Source organism: Hyperolius riggenbachi, chromosome 2 (genome assembly GCF_040937935.1).
Source record: "Hyperolius riggenbachi isolate aHypRig1 chromosome 2, aHypRig1.pri, whole genome shotgun sequence".
NCBI classification, from domain to species: domain Eukaryota; kingdom Metazoa; phylum Chordata; class Amphibia; order Anura; family Hyperoliidae; genus Hyperolius; species Hyperolius riggenbachi.
In genome coordinates, this window is record NC_090647.1 from 100,382,683 (window position 1) to 100,404,549 (window position 21,867).

General features: G+C 46.1%; 1 protein-coding gene across 1 annotated transcript in view; it reads left to right on the forward strand.

The window, feature by feature from the left end:
• The first annotated feature begins 5,542 nt into the window (after nucleotides 1-5,542).
• Nucleotides 5,543-21,867, forward strand: part of LOC137543985 (fibrinogen-like protein 1) — a 37,927-nt gene continuing 21,602 nt past the window's right edge. Inside the window, exons 1-2 of the mRNA XM_068265041.1 lie at nucleotides 5,543-5,832; nucleotides 9,344-9,431. Of these exons, the coding sequence (XP_068121142.1) occupies nucleotides 9,357-9,431 (75 nt within the window). The 5' untranslated portion in view covers nucleotides 5,543-5,832; nucleotides 9,344-9,356. The remainder of the gene's footprint in view (nucleotides 5,833-9,343; nucleotides 9,432-21,867) is intronic.

A 21,867-nucleotide genomic window follows, 5' to 3' on the forward strand; every position in this document is an offset into this window, starting at 1 on the left:
GCCAGACCTTTACTGGTGGTTTGATGTGGTACAGTTCTTTCCTGATGGCATAGAACGTTCGGCATGCTTTGGCTTTTAGGGCCTCCATGGCTGACTTAAGGCTTCCCGATTGGTTGTTTTCCAGACCAAGGTAGGTATATTTATCAGTTCTGCTGATTTCACAGTAATAATTTCACTGTTGTGTCATGCAGGGTGAGTCTTGGTGCTGGTGAACCCTTTAGGGCTGAGGCTTATTTGTTGATGTATATGTTGAAAAGTGTTGGACTGTCACACTTATCACATTTCTTAGCAATTGCCTTTAGTGTCCACAGCTCGTGTCCGTGTAATTAAAGCGCTGTGAAATTGGACGCGGTGAAAGCCGAAAAAAAGCTCACCCTGCTCCTGCAAAAGTCCCGGCGGTGTTAATTACTATTTCCCTTCCAGGTCACCATTGATTTGATGTTTTTATTATAATTTGTGCTCTGTATTTTGACGGCACCCAAATTGCTAAATGAGCGCCACTGTAGCCATAATTCACATAACGGCCTATGGCGGTGCCCAAATTTCTAGCGCTGATTTTGCCTGACTCACCACAGCTCACCCATTGCACTCTCTTGCAGCTAGCTAGATATCCACAAACTTTCCCAAACTCTGCAATTACTCCAGACAGCCTCAGGTGACAGAGTGACCACTGTCATTTAGGCTTACAGACTGCCCAGCAAGCTCATGGAGAATCAGATCTGGCATTTACTAAGAGAAACTGCTGCAGCTAATAATTGAAGACCTCAGCATGTCAGTGAGTCATCTGCCTGGCAGATCATCTGGTCCAGCGCTGGCTGAGGGCATTACTCTCCCCACATAGTTACAGAACGCTCTGCTAGTCTAGAGGCTCAGCATAACTATATTGTTCCAGGACCCCAGCAGAACCCTGCCCTCTCAAGTCTAATTATTTAGCTACCCTCGATTGGGGGGGGGGGCTTTATATGCAGAGCAGCAGAGCACCGTACCGGCTTCTGGAGGCGGGGCAGATCCTTTACACTCCTCTTCAATGTACGAGCACTGTGCAGCCTATCACTAGGCCACTTCAGATGAGACAGAAGCCTCATGGTGTTAGCAGGGGTCTAGTCCTGGGAAAAGAGGAGAGTGGACTCACCTGGAGAACCCCTGCACCACGCCAAAAAATGGTCGTGGTCAAGCATAATGTGGGCGTGGTCATGAGTGGGCCAAATATACATGACCTTAGCAGTGATGTAAAAGGTCTGCCGGGGAAGTTTGAGCTCTGCCGTAGTGTATCCCCCAACATAGATGTAATCTGACAGCATTTCACCAAAAAGACACATAATCTGGTAGAAGTTCCTCCAAAATACAGATAATATGGCAGTGGTTCCCCCAAAATATATAATGTGGCAGCAGCAGTTCCCCCAAAATATACATAATTTGGAAGCAGTAAGGTATATGTGCCCAGTATATGTAGTCAGGGGTATATGTGCCCAGTATATGTAGCCAGAGGTATATGTGCCCAGTATATGTAGGCAGGGGTATATGTGCCCAGTATATGTAGCCAGGGGTATATGTGCCCAGTATATGTAGACAGGGGGTATATGTGCCCAGTATATATGTAGTCAGGGGTATATGTGCCCAGTATATGTAGTCAGGGGTATATGTCCCAGTATATGTAGTCAGGGGTATATATGTGCCAGTATATGTAGTCAGGGGTACATGTGCCCAGTATATGTCAGTATATGTAGTTAGGGGTATATGTGCCCAGTATATGTAGCCAGGGGTAGATGTGCCCAGTATATGTAGCCAGAGGTATATGTCCCCAGTATATGTAGGCAGGGTTATATGTGCCCAGTATATGTAGGCAGGGGGTATATGTGCCCAGTATATGTAGCCAGGGGTATATGTGCCCAGTATATGTAGCCAGGGGTATATGTGCCCAGTATATGTAGACAGGGGTATAGGTCCCCAGTATATGTAGTCAGGGATATATGTGCCCAGTATATGTAGCCAGAGGTATATGTGCCCAGTATATGTAGTCAGGGGTATATGTCCCCAGAATAGGTAGTCCGGTGTCCCCCCAGCATTAGGGGAGCTGTGAGCAGCGGTGGAGAGTGCCAGTATAAGTAGTCAGGGGTATATGTGCCCAGTATATGTAGTTAGTGGTATATGTGCCCAGTATATGTAGCCAGGGGTATATGTGCCCAGTATATGTAGACAGGGGGTATATGTGCCCAGTATATATGTAGTCAGGGGTATATGTGCCCAGTATATGTAGTCAGGGTTATATGTCCCAGTATATGTAGTCAGGGGTATATGTGCCCAGTATATGTAGTCAGGGGTATATGTCCCAGTATACAGTGGTGTGAGAAACTATTTGCCCCATTCCTGATTTCTTATTCTTTTGCATGTTTGTCACACTTAAATGTTTCTGCTCATCAAAAAACGTTAACTATTAGTCAAAGATAACATAATTGAACACAAAATGCAGTTTTAAATGATGGTTTTTATTATTTAGTGAGAAGAAAAAACTCCAAATCTACATGGCCCTGTGTGAAAAAGTGATTGCCCCCCTTGTTAAAAAAATAACTTAACTGTGGTTTATCACACCTGAGTTCAATTTCTGTAGTCACCCGCAGGCCTGATTACTGCCACACCTGTTTCAATCAAGAAATCACTTAAATAGGAGCTATCTGACACAGAGAAGTAGACCAAAAGCACCTCAAAAGCTAGACATCATGCCAAGATCCAAAGAAATTCAGGAACAAATGAGAACAAAGTACTGTAATTGAGATCTATCAGTCTGGTAAAGGTTATAAAGCCATTTCTAAAGCTTTGGGACTCCAGCGAACCACAGTGAGAGCCATTATCCACAAATGGCAAAAACATGGAACAGTGATGAACCTTCCCAGGAGTGGCTGGCCGACAAAAATTACCCCAAGAGCGCAGAGAAAACTCATCCGAGAGGCCACAAAAGACCCCAGGACAACATCTAAAGAACTGCAGGCCTCACTTGCCTCAATTAAAGGTCATTGTTCATGACTCCACCATATGAAAGAGACAAAAAACGGGGGGCAAAAACGGTCTGCATGGCAGATATCCAAGGCGCAAACCACCTTTAAGCAAAAAGAACATTAAGGCTCATCTCAATTTTGCTAAAAAAAACATCTCAATGATTGGCAAGACTTTTGGGAAAATACCTTGTGGACCGACGAGACAAAAGTTGAACTTTTTGGAAGGTGCGTGTCCCGTTACATCTGGCGTAGAAGTAACACAGCATTTCAGCAAAAGAACATCATACCAACAGTAAAATATGGTGGTGGTAGTGTGATGGTCTGGGGTTGTTTTGCTGCTTCAAGACCTGGAAGGCTTGCTGTGATAGATGGAACCATGAATTCTACTGTCTACCAAAAAATCCTGAAGGAGAATGTCCAGCCATCTGTTCGTCAACTCAAGCTGAAGCGATCTTGGGTGCTGTAGCAGGACAATGACAAAACACACCAGCAAATCCACCTCTGAATGGCTGAAGAAAAACAAAATGAAGACTTTGGAGTGGCCTAGTCAAAGTCCTGACCTGAATCCTATTGAGATGTTGTGGCATGACCTTAAAAAGGCGGTTCATGCTAGAAAACCCTCAAATAAAGCTGAATTACAACAATTCTGCAAAGATGAGTGAGCCAAAATTCCTCCAGAGCGCTGTAAAAGACTCGTTGCAAGTTATCACAAACGCTTGATTGCAGTTATTGCTGCTAAGGGTGGCCCAACCAGTTATTAGGTTCAGGGGGCAATCACTTTTTCACACAGGGCCATGTAGATTTGGAGTTTTTTTTCTCACTAAATAATAAAAACCATCATTTAAAACTGCATTTTGTGTTCAATTATGTTATCGTTGACTAATAGTTAACGTTTTTTGATGAGCAGAAACATTTAAGTGTGACAAACATGCAAAATAATAAGAAATCAGGAATGGGGCAAATAGTTTTTCACACCACTGTATGTAGTCAGGGGTATATGTCCCAGTATATGTAGCCAGGGGTATATGTGCCCAGTATATGTAGCCAGGGGTATATGTGCCCCAGTATATGTAGGCAGGTGTATATGTGCCCAGTATATGTAGTCAGGGGGTATATGTGCCCAGTATATATGTAGTCGGGTATATGTCCCCAGAATAGGTAGTCCGGTGTCCCCCAGCATGAGGGGAGCAGCGCAGTGGAAGGAGAGCTGTGAGCAGCGGTAGAGAAGGGGGGTCATCTCCCTCCTCCTTCCCTCACCTTAAGGCTCTCCATCCCTCGCTCTCCCCTCCAGAAGTAACGTGCGGGCGGGACTTACCTCTCCTCGTTCCGGCGCGAGCATTTAACTGCCGCTAGTCTGGTCTGGTCCAGACCAGAGCAGTGGCACGCAGATCCGGCGCCGGAACGAGGCGAGGTAAGTCCCGCCCGCTGCCAGCCGCCCGCACGTTACTTCTGGAGGGAGAGCGGGGGATTGAGAGCCCCAAGGTGAGGTAAGGGGGGGGGGAGATGGCCCCCCTTCTCCACCGCTGCTCACAGCTCTCCTTCCACTGCGCTGCTCCCCTCCGAACATGCCAGGGTGGACGGCGTCCACGCTCTGGAAATAGTAAGTAAACGTCGTCCACCCGCGTCCACGCACCACTCGACTCCTGTTAGGCTGTAGATCATTTATGCATTGAATAGGAGTGAGAAGGATCTGCTCTGCCTCCAGAAGGTGCTTCTGCTGTGCATCTTAAAGAGTAACTGTCAGGCGGCAGAAGCTAATTCAAACCTCTAGTCTCCTGTGTTAAACAGTTTAGAAGGAAGCCAAAAAGACATTACTGAAGATAAAGATCTGTCTTACCTTTGATGTATGCTTATCAGCAATGCTTAGACCTAAGCAAGCCGCAAGCCGCATAACATACTGCAAAGCATTCTGGGGCCCTCCCCTCGGCTGCTAAGGAGAAGACGGGATCAAGTTTCAGCAGCTTCTAAAACTCAGTCCAGCCACAGCACAGATAAATCTCCCGGCAGAGGAAACTGCAGGAGTCAGCTATTGTTCCTAGCCACATGGCTCATTAATATTCATTGCAAACTAGTGTTATTCAGTATGAGCTGTTCTGTGATCAGAAGCAGGCAGGACATGACGACACATTTGGCTTCACAAACATGGAACCTGCCATGAGCTGTCAGGAGCATCATTCTCTGCATATACTATATACAAATTCTGTGAAATCCAAACGTGGACAGTGAAATGCATATGTAATGTAAGTACAGCCAATCTTTAGCTACTGATATATGTGTTTATTTTCTCTGAGACCCTATACCTAACAGCTCCTCTTTAAATGGAACCTGAAGTGAGTAAATTATTTAAAATAAACACATGACGTAGTTGCAAGTTAATATTACATACAAACCTCACCGTCGGTTCCTCTCAGAAGCTCACCATTTTCTTCTTACAGTGATCCCTTCCAGTTCTGACAAGATTTTGTCAGAACTGAAATATACCAGTTTCTGTCAGTTATATCAGCAGCTGTCAGTTACAACTGACAGTGATGCATTATGGGGGCTACTGCCTGCTGATGTGAGCCTGAATACTTGCAAATACCTTCTGTTTAGGATGGTGAAACTGTACTTGTTGCATGTAACTCCAGTGAGCCAATGGACATACATGGTCAGAGTATGGCTAAAAGTCCTCCTTTCTGATCACAGATTTTCTGTTATTTTGACCAAGTAATAGAAAACATCTGGACACATACTGATGCAATCTGGCAGCTATTACAACACAGAAAAATATGTAGCAACATTATTGTTTTATCTATCGGACAACGGATGTAATGTTAGGAACCAGCAATACACAGCACTGGTAAGTTGATTGCTTTTTCTCTGAATATAACTATACTCTTGTCTGCCATACTAATTGCATGCTGACCAGTGTTAAGATATGTTCTACATGCTCACTTTACTAATGTAAACTGTTATCCTATCAAACTAACCTCTGTTTGAAAGTTCATGGACAATCTCTGCTTGTCAGAGTTGCTGCATGCTTCTAGACTTATAAACCTGGCACACCAGCAGTCTATAGATTATTATTTATTACATAGCACCAGCATCTTTCATAGCGCTGTACAGAGTAGAAAAGGAATATTGGGGAGCATAGATACATGAGTTGCTGAACACACTGTACAATCAGGACATCCAACAACACTTACAAACAAGTACAAACACTTACATACCCATGCTTCCTCAAAAATAAGACAATGGGGTTGAGCAGCGGAGCTTAATGAGAGAAGTGCAAGTTATGTGCACATTACACGTGGTAGTCCAGGGTACTCATGCTCCTACTTCTGCTCCACTGAACATACCCTGAGCCCTGGCTGGTCCAGTGGCTGCCTTTAGGGCTCATTCACACTATGAGCGTTTGCGGGTTTTTGTAAGCGCTGGTGATTTTAGAAATTGCCCCAAAAATGATTGTGCAATGATTCCCTATGAGAGTGTTCACATGTAAGCGTTTCGATTTCATTGAAATTGCAAACATGCTACATGTACCATTTTCTGAGCGCTTTTGCTCAATGGAAGGTATAGGGATACTTGAAAAAGTGCTTTGCATAGCGATTTCCCAAGTGCTTTTATGAATAAATACATTGTATTTATTCATTTCAGGGTGAAAGAGTTCACTACCTGACTCAAGTCAGGAAGTGAAAAAAACGAATCGCTCTGCAAAAGCGCTTAGAAAACGTTCAATAAATCGCTCAGCGCTTGCGATTGCGCTGGTGATTTATAATGTGAACGAGACCTTAATGGACATGATACCTGCACTTAGATTGGCCCACTAGGCTGCCTGTCAAGTGATGTTCACAATTCTTAGAACGAAAGTGCCAATGAAGCAATCTTGATTGTACAATCTTAACAAATCTATGTAGTGGAAGGCTGGGATCACACTTGTCTGTCAGTTTTCTGTAAATGCATTTTCTGCACGCCATGTGTGGCTGTATGCGGGAACACGTATGCATTTTTTCACAGAAGCTAATGTAATTGATAGAGAAAATGTGTGCATTGCTTCACTGCTGTCAGTTTTTCTTGCATGGGAAAAACGCATTGAGATGTGCACTTGCCCATTGATTAACATTGGTTCTCAGTTTACCTGTGCAGAAAACGCACACAAAAATGTGAGCTGCCAGCCAAAGGGTAAACAGAGTAATTATACTTTGAGGCCGGGAGCACACATGGATTTCTGCCCTGTGTTCCTTTTCATTTTTTTTGCTGCATTTGCATTGTATGCGTTTGCGTTTTTGTTGCTTTTGTGTCTTTTATTGTTTTCCCTCTATCAAGAGAGTAAACTACAGATCCAATTTGCATTTAAAAAAAAAAAAAAAGTACGGTATGTAAAAATGTCTGCATTGCTTTTCAATACAAAACATAGTCCTATGTTTTTACATGTGTGTACAAAAAAAAAAATATGATACTGTATTGTACTCCATGCAAATGCTGGCACAAATAACAATAACGAAAAATTAAGAAACGCACAATGCAGAAAAGGCATGGTTTCCGCACTGCCTAGAATGAATACTTTGGTTTGGACAAACTCATTAACGTAAGGGGCCGAACTCTAAAACCTAATCTGAGACGCAGGCCAAATTGGTTATTAAGATTCAACATTTACCAGTCTTGAACTAAGTGGCATAAAATTAGCAACTGTGGGGAGCAGGGGCGTAGCAATAGCTATAGCAGCTGAGGCCCTGGAGCATAGGGGGCCCAGTGGGTACTTAATGTATTCACCATTAACTTTCCTGTTTCTTCACCCTCTGACTTGGTCTCGGTGCTCATGAACTATATGCAGTTTTGATTGTATGATAGTGTAAATTGCCCAATTAACTCATATCCACAGGGTAGGGGCAGGTAGCATTGCTTAAGTGCCTCCATCTGAGGGCCCCATGATCTCTAGCTACGCAAGTGGTGGGGAGTCTGCTCCTCCCCCTTCTGCAGAGTAGTGCAGTGGAGCAGTTTAATATTTTCCTGCTCCAGTGCTGCTTCAGGTCTCCCCTGATCTTCCTGACAGACACACGCTCTATGCTGCACGCCTCTGGCTCCTGAGGCATGTGATGTGATTGGAAGTTGGAGGTATGAAAGCACAGTCAGAGCATGTGACTGCCAGGAAGAACAGAAGACACTATGTATCGTTGAAACAGGTAATTATTACATTGCTCCACTACCAGTGGAGTAGCTTAGGAGCTAGGGGCCCCGGTGCGAGTTATACATGCCCCCCCAGCACTTTATACATAACAGTTGATACGGCGCACCAAAACCTGCCAAGGACAACCACAGTGTCAGAGGGGCAAGAAGGGCATGGGGAGCAGCTTGTTAATGATTATTATCATTCAAAGCATCTATAGAAGTGATTATTACAAGCACAGGACCAGTAAAGAGCTAATACTGCAGTTGAGGGAGGGCCTTACGGGGCCCCTCTGGCCCAAGGGCCCCGATGCGGTGGCTACCTCTGTATTGCTACGCTACTGTCCACTACTTTGCTATGTGGTTGTCTGGGGAGGGGAAGAGTGTGTGTGTGTGTGTGTGCGCGGTTTGGATCCAAGGAGAGGGCCTGTCCTAATTTAACTGGGAGTGTCCCATGGGTTGTTGCTGCACCCTGGTACAAACTGACAGTGTATCAATCTGAAACACTGTCAACAGTGTACTCCTCTGGATGGGAAGGAAGTGTGGTGTCTTTCTTTTGCTACTTTAATGATGGTCATTGGAAGCTCTCGAGGGCCACATAAAATGGCATGGAGGGCCGTATTTGGCCCGTAGGCCTTGTGTTTGACACCTGTTCTCAGGGCCGAATTTACGGCACTGGCTTATGATGAAGGTAATGCGGGTCACTCCACTCCCTTAGTGCCTCTCTCCCTCCTTCCCAGGGTCCTGATGAGAGTGTAAATAAGACGTAACTCGTTACTCACCCAGCTCTTGGCATTCCACTAACAAGATCTCCTTTCAGTCGGGGGCACCTCTAGCTACTTAATACTGAGGGTATTTCTGGCTACCTAATGCCAAGGGGCACCTGTAGCTACCTATGACAGGCAAGGGAAACAATGGAGAAGTGACAGCCGGGCCAGCCAGCACACTTGCAGTGCGTAGGTTCATGGAGCGAGAAGTCTAGGGTGCCAGGACATCTGTGCCTATAGGCTCCTGTGAGGTAAATCCAGGCCTGCCTGTTCTTTAAGAAGGCCCTCATATTACATAAAACTAATAAGATTGTATGATCAGGTTTGTATCATTAGTAAACATCTCTTAACACGTTTGGGCTTGCAATGCTATAGATTGCATGAGGTTCGTTTCACCTTACTGCTATAACTGATTTGGTTTCATTTATCCTCATGTAGAGTGACAGTAGTGATGGCATCTCCCATGCTGCTGCTGGCCTTAGCTCTGTCTCTCCCAGGGTTGGCTCTCTCCGCTCCAAGACTGACGGTAAGTAGAGGAAATCGGAGAAATTGTATAAAATAGTCATCCACTGCCACTGTAATCTGAAATTACTGTTAAAGTGGACCTGAACTCTTGCACATGACAGAAGGAAGACAGAGAAATGCACCCAGTATATATTTAAAGCGTTTAGCCTATCATCTGTGACTAATCACAAGTTTATTTGATCTCTCAGCTGAGTCAGCTGGCTGCCTCGCAGAGCAGCTAATTTGTAAACTCCGGATGTTAACCCTATGTCGGCTTCCATGAAAGTAGGAAGTAGACACACTGCAGACTTACTGCAGGATTTGTATCAGCTGTAAAAAAAAGTTTTTCTTTAAAGGTTATTATGCTGTTGCTTATCTTTTAGAGCAAAAAGTTCTGAGTTTAGGTCTGCTTTAAGTATTACTAAATATTTATCCTTTATTAAGGGAGGGGGACATTCCAGAAGCAAAAAGCAGCAATAGGCATATTTCTGAATTAAAGGGTACCCGGAGTGACATGTAACATGGTAAGATAAATGTGTCCCAATTCTACATAGAACTAGGCTGTGTTCCCTTTTTTTTTTTCTCACTGTAAGGGTTAAGAATCCAAGGCTTTTAATGAACAGTTTATCTGCAGTTAAACTCCAGTGTAGCTTATACTGATGGCCAAATAGAGTTGTGCCTGAGAACCACTTCTGAGTTCAGGGAACAGATAACAGCATTCACTAGTCCCAGATTTGTCTGTGTGGAAGCTGAAAAACATTTTTTAAAAACTGGCCTAGGACAGAGCAAGTGGCCCTTGATGATCATATAAGTAAAGCAGCTTCCTCTTTACCTTTATGCCTGACTCTAACCTACGCCCTTCAATCTATTCATGCTATTGTTAACCCTGTCCTCATACTATACTTTCTCTGTACTGGTAAAACTAGCATAGCCCTAACCTCTCCTCAACCCCACCTTCCCATAAATGAGTCCTGGCTAGAACTAGTACCTATTCAGCAGTAAGGAGTCCTTAGTCCAGTGTAGGAAAAAAAATAGTGTATTAGAAAGGTATACAAACAGGAGAAAGGAAAAAGATACCAGAGACAGATACCCACAATTTGAAGGGAAGGGGTTTGTGTGTCCATTTGCCCCTTTCTTTAAAGGAAACCTAAAGCGAGAGGGATATTTCCTTTTAAACAATGCATATTACTTTGCTGTCCTGCTGATCCTCTGCCTCTAATACTTTCAGCCACTTTTAGCCACAGCCCATGAACAAGGTGCCCTGACTGAAGTCTGACTGGATTAGCTTCATGCTTGTTTCAGGTGTGTGTTTCAGACACTATTGCAACCAAATAGATCAGCAGGACAGCCAGGCAACTGGTATTACTTAAACGGAAATAAATACGGAAGCCTTGCTTTAGGTTCCCTTTAAGGTCAGCCTTGAAAGGTTTGGTATTTCAATTCCTAGCATCTTTCTTTTCCCCTCCTGGGTTATGGACCATCCCAGTTTGTTTTACCATTTTCCTGTCCACTCTCATTAGCTACCGCCGGTACTTATTCTAGGCTAATAGCCATTACTATAAAGAGAAACTGTGAGTTGACTTGTATTCTATAAGGTGACAATGTAACTATATGGGATAAAATAACTGACGCTTTCAGTAATTTACTAACTGCAGTAAACCAGAGACATCTACTGGACACAAAAGCTATTGCATGTCAGTATCGAGATTTGTCAGACTGCTCAGCCTAAAACTATGTATCAGTGGTTCTAACCAAGAGATCTGGGCAGGGGATCCCTGGCACAATCCTGCATGAACTGTGGCAAGCATTAACCATACATCAATGGGTCATTATTTTACAGGATAATGCAACATACTCCTTAGCATCTGTAACTTGGCTATAGTGCTCTATGGAACCTACAACATTGGGAACCGCTGTGATAGTGTGTCCCATTATCTATATTATTTAGATTATACTGGAAAAAACGGGGCCTGTTTATTAATGTTCTCCTGGGCTGTAGATCATTGAAAAATATGGGATCCTGATCCCTTTAGGCTAGGTTCACAGTGGTCAGTTGCATAATTCACGCGTTATAAGGACTGTGAACTGCAATGGAGACTGGACATAGACTTTAAAGAGACACTGAAGTAAAACAAATAATTATGATATAATGATTTGTATGTGTAATAAAGCTAAGAAATAAAACATTAGGAGCAGAGACACAAGTCTAATGTTCAGTGGCGTAGCTAAGGAGCTATGGGCCTCGATGCAAGTTTTACATTGGGCCCCCCCAAGCACTCTATACATAACAATTGATACGGCGGACCAAAACCTGCCAATGGCAACTACAGTGTCAGAGGTGCAAGAAGGGGATGGGAACAGTTTGTTAGTGATTACCACTATTCAAAGTATCCGTAGAAGTGATTATTATGAGCACGGGACCAATAAAGAGCTAAGAATTTGGAAGGAAAGCAGACCGAAGTCTGCAGATCAAAGCACTCAATGAGTCATGGATTTTATAAAATTATAAAGCTTTTATCAATACATTTAAAAATTATTATTCAATTAGAAGCACCTAAAAAAGACCCCATGAAAAACGGCAGTTTTTTGAGCACGGTCTACTAGGTCACAACGCTCACTATCCAGCTACTGTGGCATAAAGTACTAATATCAAGACCACCATGTATGGAGACTGGATTGACAATTCAAATGGCTATATCATTTGGGTAGCCTGAAATGCTTGAACTGAGCCCAAGTTGTCTCTTGGTAAAAGTATATAATATTCTAATGGTAACCTCCACTGTAAGATAGAGGGATATGCAGTCAAACTTGCACAGTGTTCTCAAAAGTTAAACAAGGATGTTGGCAACAATTCCCTTGATATGTGTTGCTCAGTCTCTGTTGTAATGATGCCCACTCGCAGCATCCACACTGCAAACAGCAAGTTTATGCAAACAGTGAATCCGTTCAATATAGATGTCCAATCGCAACACAGTTCCAAAGTGCAAGGGTAAAAAATGAAGTTGTATAGCTACCACAACGTTGGTACAGGCCTGTACTGATGGAGCAGCTTCCCCTGTGGAGCCATAATGACACAGTGTCCGGGTCTTTAAAGAAAGCCAACGGAGCTGGATGGTATATGAGCGGTGGAGATGGAGGAGTAGTCGACCGGTTTCATCGGGATACCCGGCTCTTCAGGGCGCCTAGCCGTGCTGAGTCTGCCTATGGGTACAGCGGTGTCACCCCACGCCATAAATGGCGTGTCTGTGGAAGTGTGTCTGCCGCGCTCTACAAAGGGGCGCGGTCTCTGCATTCCACGTAGCTCGGACCATTCGCGGAAATGACGTGGGCGGTGCATGCCCAGAGTCCAGCCCAGGTCTCCGCATTAGGTAAGCGCCGACAATGAAAGGCAGGGGGCAGATGCCAGGGCATAGAACGCATCCCCCAGCACCGCCCCCTTTGTCGGCGCCCTTGCGTGGCCGCTCCCACCAAGACACCACGCAAAGAGACCTGGGGAGTGGGAGGAGAGGAAGGGGGAGGAAAGGGGGGGGGGAATGCAAATCTCCGTGCGTCTGGGTCAAGGGGAGAGGACGGCCACACAACCAAGCCTAAGGTGGAACACCGCTGCGAATAAGATTTAGTCATAAATAGCACCATAACTTACTAAAGTCTACATTTATATAATTCAAAAAGAACATCAACAATGTGGATCGACAAATAATGCCTATATCTGTACCAATAAGACACATAAGTAATGATAGTTCAAAAAGCAGACACCAATAACATCAGGGGTGTCATGCTCTTGACGTCCCTTAAGGGTGGGGGCAGCAGCTGGGCCAGCCGCCCCCCGGAGGGCAATGCAAAAGGGGAGGGGGAAGGGGAAGGGGAAAGGGAAAGGAATGGAAGTAAGGAAAAAAGGAAAAAAGGAAAAAACAAAACAACCAATAAAAAGCTAATACTGCAGCTAAGGGAGGGCCCCTCGGGGCCCCTCTAGCCCAAGGGCCCCGATGCGGTCGCAACCTCTGCACCCCCTATTGCTAAGCCCCTGCTAATGTTGTTTCCAGTACAGGAAGAGTTAAGAAACTCCAGTTGTTATCTATGCAAATTGCCATTGAGCTCCACCACTTTTAAAGTCGCAGAGAGCTCTGTGTTCTAAAGCCTTTTATCTGAAGTGTCTGTCAATGTATTTTCTTTTTCTGGGCAGAGAAGGGTTCCAAAGTTCACAGACTGCTCTGTAAAATCATTTAGAATGCCGAGTATTGTGTAGACTGCAAATATTAGAGAATGATGCAATGTTATAAAAAAAAAACAATATAACCGAAAATAAAAATATGAGAATATTTTCTTTGCTACTAACGTACTAGTAATTATCTGTACTCAGGGGCGTCGCTAGCCCTATTTTTGGGGGCACGTGCCCCCAATCTGTCCTGGGGTGCCCCGGATCTCTTTCCCAGGGGTGCCCGGCACTGCCCGCTGTCCCCTCCTGGCCGCCGCTGCCTCCCCGGCTGTCCCCGCGGCCAGAGCGTCAGACCTCGATCAGCGGCGACCAAATAGAGCGGGCGCTAGGACCTAGCGTACACAGCTGATATGCGGAAGTGACATCACTTCCGCATATGCAGCGTGATGCGCCCGGCGCCCATTCTGGTCGGGTCGCCCGCTTATCGAGGTATCCTGGCTGTGAGGTGAGGGGGGTCCCGGTCACTCACTACCTAACGGGGGGCGCCTGTCACTCACTATCTAACGGGGGTCCCTGTCACTCACTATCTAACGAGGGTCCCTGTCACTCACTATCTAACGGGGGTCCCTGTCACTCACTATCTAACTGGGGTCCCTGTCACTCACTATCTAACTGGGGTCCCTGTTACTCACTATCTAACGGGGGTCCCTGTCACTCACTGTCTAACTGGGGTCCCTGTCACTCACTACCTAATGAGGGTCCCTGTCACTCACTACCTAACTGGAGGCGCCTGTCACTCACTATCTAACAGGGGTCCCTGTCACTCACTACCTAACTGGGGTCCCTGTCACTCACTATCTAACAGGGGTCCCTGTCACTCACTATCTAACTGGGGTCCCTGTCACTCACTATCTAACTGGGGTCCCTGTCACTCACTATCTAACGGGGGTCCCTGTCACTCACTACCTAACTGGAGGCACCTGTCACTCACTACCTAACGGGGGTCCCTGTCACTCACTACCTAACTGGGGTCCCTGTCACTCACTATCTATCGGGGGTCCCTGTCACTACCTAACTGGGGTCCCTGTCATTCACTACCTAACTGGGGTCCCTGTCACTATCTAACAGGGGTCCCTGTCACTCACTACCTAACTGGGGTCTCTGTCACTCACTACCTAACTGGGGTCCCTGTCACTCACTATCTATTGGGGGTCCCTGTCACTCACCACCTAACTGGGGTCCCTGTCACTCACTAACCTGGTGGTCCCTGTCACTCACTATCTAACCTGGTGTTCCCTGTCACTCACTATCTAACCTGGTGGTCCCATCACTCACTATCTAACCTGGGGGTCCCTGTCACTCACTATCTAACCTGGGGGTCCCTGTCACTCACTACCTAACCTGGGGGGCGCCTGTCACTCACTACCTAACCTGGGGGGCGCCTTTCACTACCTAAACTGGGGGGCTTCTGTCGCTACCTAAACTGGGGGACTCCTGGTGCTACCTTCACTAGGGGGCACCTGTCACTACCTAAACTACCCAGGCCAGCCAGCCCAGCCAGCCCAGTATCACCACCAGCCAACCAGCCCAGAATCATTGTCAAAAAAGCCACAGCATCACCACCAGTCAGGCCAGCATTTACTTCAACAACCCAGCATTACCGCCAGCCAGGTCACAGTATCACCGCCAGCCAACCCAGCCACAGCAATGGCCACAGCATCACTGCCAGGCCTTTCAGCCCACACATCATCCCTAATCCAGCTAAAAACAGTATTGCCAGGCACAGCAGCCAGTAGAGGAGAATTCAGAAGCCAGGTGAGAGGTGTCTACCATATTAAGGGGGGCTTCTGCCTATTTATGTGAAATGCTGTCTATTTATGTGCCTCATGACTGCTGAATTTGTCTTGTTGGGAGCCTTATGATTTGTTGGGGGCCTCAAGATTGCTGAATTTGTCTTGTTGGGGGCCTCATAATTTGTTGGGGGCCTCATGATTGCTGAATTTGTCTTGTTGGGGGCCTCACTATTGCTGAATTTGTCATGTTGGGAGCCTCACTATTGCTAAATTTGTCATGTCGGGGGCCTCACGATTGCTGAATTTGTAATGTCGGGGGCCTCACGATTGCTGAATTTGTCATGTCGGGGGCCTCACGATTGCTGAATTTGTCTTGTTGGGGGCCTCATGATTGCTGAATTTGTCTTGATAGGGGCCTCATGATTGCTGAATTTGTCTTGTTGGGGGTCACATGATTGCTAACTGCGAGACTATGGGAAAAGCTGAATCCTTATCATATGAGACAATAGCATTAAACCTACTTTTTTAGCTTTTTAAAACAGAAAATAAAACTGGGAGGTTCTAAATAATTGAATACATTTTTCAGGAGTAGGATGGATGAAATTGTTTATCTTCACAGTTTATTTTCAACTTGGATTGTCCATAATGTTCATGTATGAGTTAAAAACGTTTGTACAGTATTTAGTTTAAATTGCTGTTGCCACTTTGCGATAGATAAGTGACTTTTGGGTTGCAGTTTGGGCACTTGGCCTCCAAAAGGTTCGCCACCACTGTCCTAATCTAATGTCCCACCATTGCTAGGTTCATGTTAATTTGTCTCCACCCGTTACCACACCCACATTCTGGTCCATGGCCCACCCATTTTTCGGTGCAGCGCGATAAGCGCGCCACACAACGTGATCCTCATATTTTTCGGCACGCTAGCTGCAGTGAGCTGAATTCTGCTGCCTACAGTATGTACAGTATACGCTGTTCTCTAGTGCCTGCACTGTGTGCTGATCTACCTCCAGTGTGTACAGTGTAAGGTGTTACTCTGTACCTTTACTGATTGTAAACCAGCTGTATTGTATGCTGATCCCTGCTACTTTCAGTATGTACAGTATTAGCTGTAAAGCCTGGTACACACATACAATTTTGATTAGCCAACTTTAGCTCTGTTCATCAAATTCATTGTCTGTTGGCCCACTTACTGCACGGAGGTGGTAAAATTGGTGGTCAGTGATTGACCAATCAAAATTGTATGAGCGTATACATCTTTGATCTATGCCTATACTGATTGTAAATTATCTAAATAAAGGACAGGGGGCTCCATCCAAAATTTTGTTGGGCAAGCCCGTTATCTGTAGCTTACACCGCTGCTAAGTTCATGTACATTTGGCCCCACCCATGGCCACGCCCACTCACCTCATGGCCATGCCCATTTTTTGCCCTCTCCACCTAGTGCCCACAGGTGCCCCCGATCTCCAAGGACCCTAGAAACGTCCCTGTCCATACTACACAAACAATTCATTATATCATATTTTTTTCCGCTTCAGTGTCTCTTTAATACAAAGCCTGCATACAGCGAGTTAGAATAACGCAATCAGTTACAACGCAGAGATGTGAACAGACTCATAGGATTGTACGGGCAGTGAGTTGACATGCAGAATTATTCTGCAACACAACTGACCACTGTGAACTAGCCCTCAAAAACATCTGCATTGGGGGAACAAAAGCTTTCTGATGTGACCTGGCTCATAGTAGACTAGTAATTTGCCAAACTATCGGATTTGTGCTTGTATGAGTTGTACCATAGTTTGGGTTAGGCTCTGTTCACATCTAAAATCGAAATTGCTGCCGGCAGCGATTTTAAATTTTTTGAGTGTTTTTTCCCCCCTCCCAGCGCTCCACTGCACGCTACGGTTTTGAGCAAAGTGCTTTTGTAAGTGCTTTTGCAGAGCAATTCCGTTTTGTCACTTCCTGACGTCAGTCAGAAAGTGAACTACTGTATATACTTGCGTATAAGCCTAATTTTTCAGCATAAAAATTGTGCTGAAAAATTACCCCCTAGGCTTATATGAGAGTCAGTGGAGAAAAACAGATGGTGGAGCAGATTTTGTTAATGGCAGAGGAGCGTAAGGATTGTGCACTAGTGATCCTGCTCTTACCAGCTTGCGCCCTGCTGTGTTCCTGCACCCCTTCCCCAGCATCATGGTGTGCAGAGTGCTTTGCTCAAGACTATCTGTCTCCCCTGGCTTGTGGAGCGGAGCATGCAAGCAACGGGTCAGCAGTGCAATGATCTCTTCCTGTGTGGCAATCGCTGTGTGTCATATCTATGACGTCATCTAGTGGAGACACAGTTGTCATCTAGTGGTTCTTGAGACACAGATACTGGGGCACATCTGGCTATGTGGAGGGGGGCTGACTTGTACTGCGGGAACATCTGGCTACTGTGGAGGGGATATATTGAGGGGCTTATACGTGAGTCAATGACTTTTTCCTTATTTCTGAGGGAAAGGTGGGTACCTCGGCTTATACACGGGTCGGCTTATATGCAGGTATATACAGTATTTGACCTGGAAAAGAATAAATACAATGTATTTATTCTTAAAAACGCGAAGCGCAATTGCTGCATAAAGCGCTTTTCCTTTGGAGCAAAATCGACCCAAAAATGGTACAGGCACCCAAAAAGCAGATGAAATGCACTGATATAAACCTTCTCATAGAGAATCATTGCACAAGCGTTTCTTGAAAAAAGGCAGAAAACGCCCTATATGTGAACGAGCTCTAACTCTGGTCAAATATGAACCAGGTGATGAAAGAAATCTGTGCATACATTTATATTTACTATTTACGTGTTTGAATCATTCAACTGGATGATTTATATGTGCCAGCAAATACCCCTTCCTGCATTACTCTGCCACCACGTGACCCCTGGTGGGCTCGAACCTTCAGTGTAAAATGGAGCTTCTAATTACTACACATTCCTTTATGGGCCAACTTTGCTTTAATGGAATGCATGCAAAATCTAGTCGGAGAAGAGTGGAGATATGAAAGTCATAGTTCCCTGGTGGCAAAGTTGGATTTATACTTTTTCCACCCCTAGGCCAAGTATGTTAAGGCTCTTCCATGCGCAGCAGTGCCCCTCCCATTCCATGTGCAGCCCCCTCTTTCATGTGTGTTGTCACAGGAGCCCTGGTGGCTGGAACGCGAAATGCCTTCCAAACGGTTCCAGTGCACAGATCGTGCAAACTGCGGTCGCAGTCAATGCGCAGAAACCATTGGGAGTTGGCCGCAGACAAACCAGAATGGAACCTGTGAGGTTACGGTAATTAGAACTTACACACTATTTCAGGGTATATCTGCCACCACCACTGGTATGGGCCAGTGGTCCCTACCGACTGACTGACTGACTGATCCTGCAAATAAAACGGTTAAAACACGCTGTATTCTGTCTAGATATCAATAATAGTAGCGACTCCTCAGAGGCCTGAGTTCAGTTTCTGTGTATGGCTGTATAGCAGGTGTAGCGGAACAGTAAACGACTTTGATAAAGTCTTTATTTACGTGCAATATAAATAATTAATATATACAGAAAATTATTAAAATCAACAATTATTGAGACATTAGATAACGCAGTATGAAAAGAAAAGGATAAAATACTTAGGTTCATGGAAGATGTCCTTTTGTGGGAAAACTTGTAAAGTTCAGTTTCAGTTTCAGCAAAATTCTTTTGTTGAAGATCAGAGCAAAGTCCAAACAAGATGGCCGCTAGCCATGTGTCCTCTGGCTGGCAGCAGACAGGCTCTCATACAGATGGAATTTGGAGGACTGAGGTCCGCCTGCCGGCCATGTGCTTTTGATGAAGCTGGTTTGGGGGTGTGGCAATGCCGGCCCCCTCTGAGTTACCAACCAACCACAGTTCAAGTCCTTGGGGAGAGATTTAGGCTTAAACTTCTAAAATGCCGTAACTCATAAACGGTACATGTCATATTTAGGTGGATAGCAGATTCCTGATTGTCAGAAAGTACCGATTAATATGACATCAGACATGGCTAAGGCAGCGGGTCAGGTTCCTGAGAAGATTCATACCGCAATAACTGGACGAGATATTGCCATGAATGTTATATCAGCGCGTTGGGCAGACTTTAACGAATAAGACTATATGAATTTTATAGCTGTGCGATATACGGTCTCCATATAATAGGTAAGAAACCATACATCACATGCATTCATATCTGTTCTTGTCGGTGCCGCCCCGGCTGCTCTCTCATGGCCCCCCTGGGAAGCCAGTTTCCTGGCTCTTTTCATGAAACCATTTGGCTGTGGGGGGAATGAGCTGGTCCCTGCAGGAAATCTGGCCACGTGTGACATTTCTGAGGGGTGAGGGGAATGCTTTGCTCACAGGGGGACAGGTCTCTGGTTTTAAAAGAATACAAAAATTTCATTTTCTGATCGCTTTCACGACTACACAACCAATCTAGGTCTAGCACGTCAATGGCAATTGGCATTAATAAACCGATTGCGATTGCTTTTTCGTTTCTCATGGCTGTTCCGTGACACCTCCCCCTCCTGATGCTGTGTAGGGGGTGTCACCAAGACACCCTCCGTAGCAGCCATTGGCGCTGTTGGGTCTAGTTCCCCCTGACACCGGGACAGCCCATCGGCGTTTTGGTGTCGGCTAACCTGGCTGACGGGTCTTGAGCTGCCGGTACAGCGGGAAAACCCATTAGAGCCTGCGGCTCGGTTCACCTGGACAGGTTGCTGTCCGCTACCCTCAGGCTTGACCCGACATGGACCGTTCTGGACAGGGCGTTTGCGCCACTGCGTTCGGACGTGGCGTCTGCCAGGACTGCTGACAACGAGCAGTAGGTTGGGTAGGTCAACAGCCAGCCCACACAGGGTTTCCCTGCTAAGTGGCTGTGGACCTAACTGAACCCCACGGGAATCCCTGGACCTTCCCAGCTCCTGATAGACGGCACATGCTTTGCAGTAGTTTGCTACATCCCTGTTCATCCTGGGCCAATAAAACTGTCTCTGAATACAGGCAAGTGTCTTGTGGACACCTGAGTGCCCTGTCAGAGGATTAGCATGTGCGGATTTCAGCACGTCCCCTGAACGCACTCGGGACCACACGCCATTTGGTATTCGCATGTGATCTACCTGTAGGGGGCTGTTCAGACTCACTGTACAGTCTCCCACCAGTACACCTTGAAAGCGGCCCCGTCTGCGAGGGACTCAGAGGCTTGCTGCATGAGTGCCTCCAGGCTTGGGTCACTTTGTAGTGCTGCTGTGAGTACAGCGCTGTCAATTTCATCCAGCTGGCCCATGCCACATGAAGTCAGCGGCTGAAAGGTCTCTTTGCTGGGGTCAGTACTGAACGAGGAGTTCAGTGCTGAGCCCACAATTCTGGCAGCACCCTGGGTGCTAGTACAGGCACATCATTGTCATTAAAATAATCAATATTCTTCACATCATTGACACATGCATTAATGACATTGACAGGTGTAGACACATTTTCATTACAGACAGGTTGTACATTAAACTCAGGTACAGTTACATCATCAGGACAGACAGTTCGTGCATCAAACTCAGGTGCCTTTGAGGCAGGCACTATTGAACCTGGTACCCTTGAACTAGGCACATTCAACCCACCTCCCCCTGGTGCCTCCCCAAGTGTATAAAGTACCTGTTGGTGGGCGGAGAGTCCGTCTCCTTCTGTGAGCGACAAGGCGGTTGTGGCAGGTTCGTAATAGGACACAAGCTTGCCCAAATCAGTCCCCAGCAACACAGGGACTGGGAGATCCTTCACAACCCCAACAACCCTTTCTTGGACCCCTACCCCCCAGTCGAGCTTCACTCTCGCTTGGGCCATGTGTAAAAGGGTGCCCTCTACTCCAGTAAGGGCAAGGGATTGGCTGGAGCTGATGCTCTCCTCTGGCACAAGGTGTGAGTGAACTAACGTGATGTCAGCTCCGGTTTCTCGAAATCCGGTGACAACCTTGTCGTTCACTCTAACAGGCTGCTGCTGGTCGGTTTGGTCGCGGATTTCCTTTCCGCGGGCAAACAGAACAAAATCTGATGATCCAGGCTGTGGTTCGCTGGCTGGTGGGTGAGGTACAGGTGGTACAGGTGATACAGATGATCCAGGTGCTGGTGGTGTCTGTCTCCGCTCCGGACAGTCAAATTTCATGTGTCTGGGCTGGCGGGAGTAGTGACAGGTGATCCTCTCAGGTGCTGCAGGCCTGGGCGCAGCAGCTGCGCTGGGTGGCCTCTGTGGTGGACGGCTCACAGGGGCAGGAGAGTCTGCCAGAGTATTGGGCTGACCTCCCCTCCAACTGGATGGTGCAGTTCTGCGTGTGTCAGGCACCCGGGTAGTCGCAAAAGTTTCAGCAAGGTTTGCAGGGACAGTTGCTGATGCAGGTTTGCGCTCCAGCACAAACTGTCGTACATCAGCAGGGCAAATGTTCAGAAATTGTTCTAGGACTATCAAATCCTCCAGGACATCATAAGACCCTTTGGTGATGAGG